The sequence below is a fragment of the Peromyscus maniculatus genome, chromosome 9 (assembly GCF_049852395.1).
Source record: "Peromyscus maniculatus bairdii isolate BWxNUB_F1_BW_parent chromosome 9, HU_Pman_BW_mat_3.1, whole genome shotgun sequence".
NCBI classification, from domain to species: Eukaryota; Metazoa; Chordata; class Mammalia; order Rodentia; family Cricetidae; genus Peromyscus; species Peromyscus maniculatus.
Window position 1 is genome coordinate 6835214 of NC_134860.1, and position 6000 is coordinate 6841213.

A 6000-nucleotide genomic window follows, 5' to 3' on the forward strand; every position below is an offset into this window, starting at 1 on the left:
AGAACATCACCTTTAGAGAGAAGTTCCTGCCTTTGGGTAGATCTACATGTAGCACACTCCTGCAGATTACAGGTTCTCTACTGTGTGAATCTGTTTCCTGTGAAAAGATTTTTCTATTATAAGAAGATTTAGTAGTTGAGGAGTTGAACCGAGGCCGGTTTCTGTTCTTTAACAATAATCAGATCCTTCACTGCTTTTCTTTTGTAGGCTCCCCTAGAGTGTCTACATTCAGTTTCTCAGGTTGCTCACATTCATTGCCTGTATCTAATCAGATTCATGTAGATATGCCCTCTACTCTTATTCAGACATTGCTACTTTGTTTTTTTTTTCTGTCAAAATAATTTATCTAGACAACTAGAGAAAAGTCCTGATTATCATGCCCAGCACAGTGTAGTTCTCAGTTCATCTTCTGGTAGATTTTAAAAGCTGAGAATCAAATCCTGGTCGAGGTCCATTCTGACCCTCCTCCCTTAGGAAATGCAGGAAATGACCTCAGATGAAAGGTAACACTGGACTCTCCAGCTGACTAGAGCTGGTTCAGGCTGAACAGCTGACATAGCAGGTCTCCACCAGGCCTGATCCCTAACTGCCTTCCTCCTCTAGGTTAGACCATCACCAATATGAGTTTGAACAGGCCACAGCCCAGGAAGAGAGCCTCCTGCAGACAGAGCTGCTGCAGCAGGAGCACTAAGTCTCACAGGCAAGTGAGCCACCAATGCATCCACCCTCAGCAAAGATGGCATTGGTGGGAGACTCGGGGCTCTTGACCTTGGCTTCCAGTGTGAATAGGTCTTGATTTTTTTCTAGCCTGTGGCCCAGTCAGGCTCCTTCTGTGTCTGAATGCCTTTCCTTCTCATATAGCAGATCTTGCGAGAACTGAAGAGGCCAAAGAAACCACAGATGCCTTGAACCTATGACCTGCTATACTCTCCGATCAAGGCCTCCTCCTCAGAAGACACTCCTTTAGAGCTGTGAACTCAAAAGCTTCCCAAGGGGTACAACGAATGCTCTAGAAAGGTCTCATTCTTAGTCTCTGTGAGAACTTGACCTACAAACCCAAAGGAGGCATGGCTATACTAGTTTTTAAAACGCTTTTTACAATCGCTGTCTGCCTTCCTACCATGTTTCCAAGGCCAGCCACAGACTGTAGGTCTCTGCTGCAAAATGTGCACCAAAAGAATGCTTGTGACCTTAATTTTTTTGTTTGGTTTTGGTTGGGTTTTGTTTGCTTTGGGTTTTTTTGGTTTTCTTTGTTATGGTTTGAGCTTTTGCTATTTATTTGTTCTTACTTTTGTTCTTGTTGTTATTTAGGTATTTTACTAAGATATTCACTGTTTATTGACTAATTTCTTTAAGCTCATATTGATTAATATTACTGAGTTTTTATTAATAATAAAGTGATTTTGAACTTTTCTGACTTAGAAGCAATTTCTTTGGTCAGGTGTGATGTCTCACTCTAGTAAGCCCCAGAATCTCTTGTAACATCAGATCACTTGTGTGCCCAGCTTAAGCTACAATAGTGGGTTCTCAGGAAGCTAGGGTTACACAGGTCTTTGGATGCGGATGGTGTTGTCAACTCCGTGGATTCCCATTGCGTAATGGAAAAAGTATCCATACTGTATCCTTGTGGTCATATATTTATCCACCCTAGCTATAGCATTCTGTATACCCATTCATGTGAACCACATGAATTAGAATAACAACATTATTGCTGTAAAGCCTCTCAGGAAATGAAAACATTTACTAAAGGATTATGAAAGAAATCCATAGCCTTCTTGCCACCTGGGGCCATGATGATATCCATGCCTGGTCTGCTGCCAAGGGCCATATCCTGTCCATGGCCCTGACAAACTGTTGGAGTCTGTGTTGATACCCATGCATCCTCTGCCAGTGAGGGCCTGGCAGCCACCTACAGTCTTGGCCACCACCTATGACCATGTTGTTGTCAAATGGATATGCCCCCAAGTGGACAGATGTGTCTTAGAAGCCTGTACCGCCACCTAGGACCATAATGACATCAGGACCAGGGCTGTAACTGAGGGGCATGTCTGGATCCATGGCCCTGCTGTAGCCAGGGTCGGTGTTGATATCTCAGGCCCCTGTTGCCATCAAAGACAGTGCCTAGAATCTGAGCTACCACCATGGGACGTGGTACTGCTGGGTCCCTGCCAATCTGTGTGACCTTCATTGCCAAGCAGAGCCATGGTGGCATCCAGGCCTGGGCTACAACTTGGGAACATATCTGTATGCATGTTGCGAACACAACCAGGATCTGTGTTCATATCTATGGCATGTACAGTCACCAAGGCTCACTCAGATGTAGGGAGGGGTCTGGGCTGTCACCTAGGACCATGGTAGTTTCTAGGGCCTGTGTTCTCTTTGGGGCCATATAGATCTGAGTGGCCTGTGCTGCCTCCAGGGACCCTGGTGTCCTCCAGGCGTAGGCTGCTGTCAAAGGCCTTGTCTGGTCCATTGCCCTGCCACAGACTTGGTCTATGTTGATGTGACTGGCTCCTTTTACTGCTGAAGACAGGATAGGGATGCAAAGAGTTAACCCTACTCATCGCTGGCATTACCGCTAATGAGAACTGGACCTGCCCCTCACCCACTGCAGGACTGCGGAGAGTGGGTTCTGCACCTGGACTGAGCAGCACAGTAGAGCTGACCCTGTTGTTTGTGGTGTCAGTGATCTGGCCCTGAGGCTGTGAGAGCAGAAGAGCTCAGTCCACCCTCTTCTGTGTTGTGTAGGCAAGGGCAAGGGAAAGATGCCCTCCTCACCTGAGCAAATGCCACCTGCAGCTGGTGGGAGAGTGGGAATCTGGGGCTTGAGAACAGAGGAGCTGGGTCATCCTCTCAGCTGCTGCAGCAATTGGGTTTGTGACCCTGGCACATCATCTCACAAAACACTAGAGCTGTTCCTTTGCTCTGAATGTGGGTAAGTCAGATTCGAGTGCACGAGGAAAGGACAATTGGCCTCTCTCCATTCTGCCCATTGCATGTGGTGAGGTAGGTGGGACAGTGCTGGAGAGCTTGCCTGGGTGTGGAAGATGAAGGAAACCTGGCAGTCGGATCATCCCAGGTAACCCCAGCCCAGAACCATGGCTATGAATTATCCCACCCTAACTTCTTCTTTATCCATGGACTGCTGGAGCAGGTAAAGGGCCCAGTTTCTGAAGATCTAAAGCTTCAGGATCTCTATGACACAAGACATCATTAGGATATCCAAGAGTAGGACCACAAGTGAAGGTCCATCATCTATAGTGTAGAGAAGCCAGAGAGGCCTGAAACACTTAAGAAAAGCCGTATACACTAAAGGGTATTCTGTGTGACTCACTGGGTCACACTAAAACTTCCTTGCCAAGACTTTGTTTTTAAATTTGGATTTTTAGTTTTCCTTTTAAATTTTTTTCAGGGGGTGTTTCAAAGGCAGAGCTCAGGTGTGAAGGAATGGATAATGGGAAAAGTTGGATTGGGATGCATGATGTGAAACCAACAGAGAATAATAAAATGTTTAAAATAAAAAAGAAATTAGCAAAACCAGAGCTATCTGCCCATGGTTTCCTTGGAATATAGTATCAATGATAACCAGACTGCAGACATAATGAATTACAAGATATGCTGGGACATTTTTTGGTGCTTTTGTCCTTGGGGCAATTTTTTTTTTAAAGATTTATTTCTTTTATTTATATCTATGGGTGTTTGGCCTGCTGCAGGGCTCTACACCATGTTCAAGCAATTCCACCAGTGGCCAGAAGAAGACATCAGATTCCATGTGAGCCTGGAGTTAAAGATTTTTAGCTGCTCTGTTGGTCCTTTGGGAGAGAATCTACTCAAAATGCAGCAGCCATCTCACCAGACCCTGCACTTGACTTTGTCCATTTAGTTATGCTGTGTTAGTTTTGAATGAATCAGCCCCAACCATTTCAGGAGACCAGTAGGGACAAGCATATGATGTAGGCATTGTAATTGTCTTAGGGTTCAAGATCGTACTCCAGCATCACTTATTGTCAGGGTTAGATCTCTCACATCTCGTCCTGGATGACAATGCAGATTAGGGCCATCTGATGAAATGCAGAATTGAGAAGACATTCCTGGTGGTGGAGTTGTGGCTAATGGTGCCTCTTGATGCTCCAGGTAAGTGTTGGGAGTAAGCTTCAGACCAGCCATAGTGGATGGAGCCTGAAGCAAAGGTGACATGCCAGTCATGAGGAGCATGTCTTTACAAGGCTAGGAAAGGAGAGGGATGGTTGATGGTGCTCTTTAACCACAGCTGACCTCACTGTGTATGGAGGAATCGTTTCTTCCAGATAGTGCTTTAATTTATGAAGCTCCCCTCAACAGATCTACCTTCTGAGACTGACAGATAATCAGAGAATTAATGTGTGGAGGAAGTAATCCTGTGGGATAACAAACTGGTGCTGTCAATCAAGCATAGAAATGATCTACTCTTGAGTCTGCAAAACAAGAGGCTGCGGATTGCGTTAGCGAGAAACCAGTTCTCGCCGGCGCTTGGGAAAGGAAGTCTCTCCTCTCTCCCTGTCTCTCTCTCGTCGGGGCTCGGAGGGAAGCGCTCGCGCCAGGTTCGCCGCCGCTGCCGCCGCCGCGCCGTCAGCATGGGCAAGGGAGACCCCAACAAGCCGCGGGGCAAGATGTCCTCGTACGCCTTCTTCGTGCAGACGTGCTGGGAAGAGCACAAGAAGAAGCACCCGGACTCGTAGGTCAACTTCGCCGAGTTCTCCAAGAAGTGCTCCGAGAGATGGAAGACCATGTCTGCAAAGGAAAAGTCGAAGTTCGAAGATTTGGCCAAGAGCGACAAAGCTCGTTATGACAGGGAGATGAAGAATTATGTTCCTCCCAAAGGTGATAAGAAAGGAAAGAAAAAGGATCCTAATGCTCCAAAAAGACAGCCGTCTGCCTTCTTCCTGTTTTGCTCTGAACATCGCCCAAAGATCAAAAGTGAACACCCAGGCCTGTCTATTGGAGATACTGCAAAAAAATTGGGTGAGATGTGGTCTGAACAGTCTGCCAAAGATAAACAACCCTATGAGCAGAAAGCAGCTAAACTAAAGGAGAAGTATGAAAAGGATATTGCTGCATACCGTGCCAAGGGTAAAAGTGAAGTAGGAAAGAAGGGTCCTGGTAGGCCAACAGGCTCAAAGAAGAAGAATGAACCAGAAGATGAGGAAGAAGAGGAGGAGGAGGAAGACGAAGATGATGAGGAGGAGGAGGAGGATGAAGAATAAATGGCTGTCATAAATGTGTGGCGTGTATGTGCTCAGGCAATTATTTTGCTAAGAATGTGAAATTCAAGTGCAGCTCAACATTAGCTTCAGTATAAAAACTGTACAGATTTTTGTATAGCTGATGAGATTCTTTGTAGAGAAAATACTTTTTTTAAAAAAAGAGTTTGTAGCTTTTTCAGGGGCTACAACGTACAGTTAGATTTAAAGCTTTTGATGTTGAATGTTCCTAAATATTTAATGGTTTCTTTAATTTCTTATAGTAGCACAGCAAACTTAATAGGAATTTGTATTACCAGTAAATTTTTTTTAGGATATTGCATTTTGTTTTTTAAAAAAAATTGTAATAAAATAATATTACTTGCAAAAAAAAAAAAGAAATGATCTACTCTTTATGAATAAAAGGCATATATACACACACAACATCAATACAGATACAAAGCTCATCATCAATTCTGTGGATGATGTGATCAGCTGGAGAGACGGCTCAGTGGGTAAAGGTAACTGCTCCTAGGCCTACAGACCTGAGTTCCTACCCTAGGACACACATGATTGAAGGAGAGAACAAACCGCTGAGAAATTGTCCTATGAGCTTAATAAAAGTGTAGGTACATGGCCATGGATGACAAATAATAAGCCTTTCTATTCCTAAGGCTTTCTATTTCTCACTTACCCTAGAATCTTTCCATCTGATACACTCATCATTATTATATTACTCTGCATTCCAATTGATAGATTTTGGATATTTGCTATTTTACTC

At 44.6% G+C, this 6000-nt stretch overlaps 1 protein-coding gene and 1 pseudogene across 4 annotated transcripts in view; both read left to right on the plus strand.

Annotated features, from left to right (window-relative positions):
- The window catches only part of LOC143267243 (disks large homolog 5-like), a 70648-nt gene extending 69543 nt beyond the window's left edge, over nucleotides 1-1105 (plus strand). For 2 of the 3 annotated variants that reach the window (XM_076544301.1, XM_076544304.1), the window contains 2 exons: nucleotides 604-700; nucleotides 862-1105. In XM_076544301.1, coding sequence (XP_076400416.1) covers nucleotides 604-691 — 88 coding nt within the window. In that variant the 3' untranslated portion in view covers nucleotides 692-700; nucleotides 862-1105. Of the gene's footprint in view, nucleotides 1-603 lie in introns of all 3 variants that reach the window. The other variant, XM_076544302.1, reaches the window with a different exon arrangement.
- A 1914-nt stretch (nucleotides 1106-3019) lies between these two features.
- Nucleotides 3020-5393, plus strand: LOC143267238 (high mobility group protein B2 pseudogene; annotated as a pseudogene). The gene has a single exon (XR_013042188.1). The product of XR_013042188.1 is annotated as a high mobility group protein B2 pseudogene (transcript).
- The last annotated feature ends 607 nt before the right edge of the window (nucleotides 5394-6000 follow it).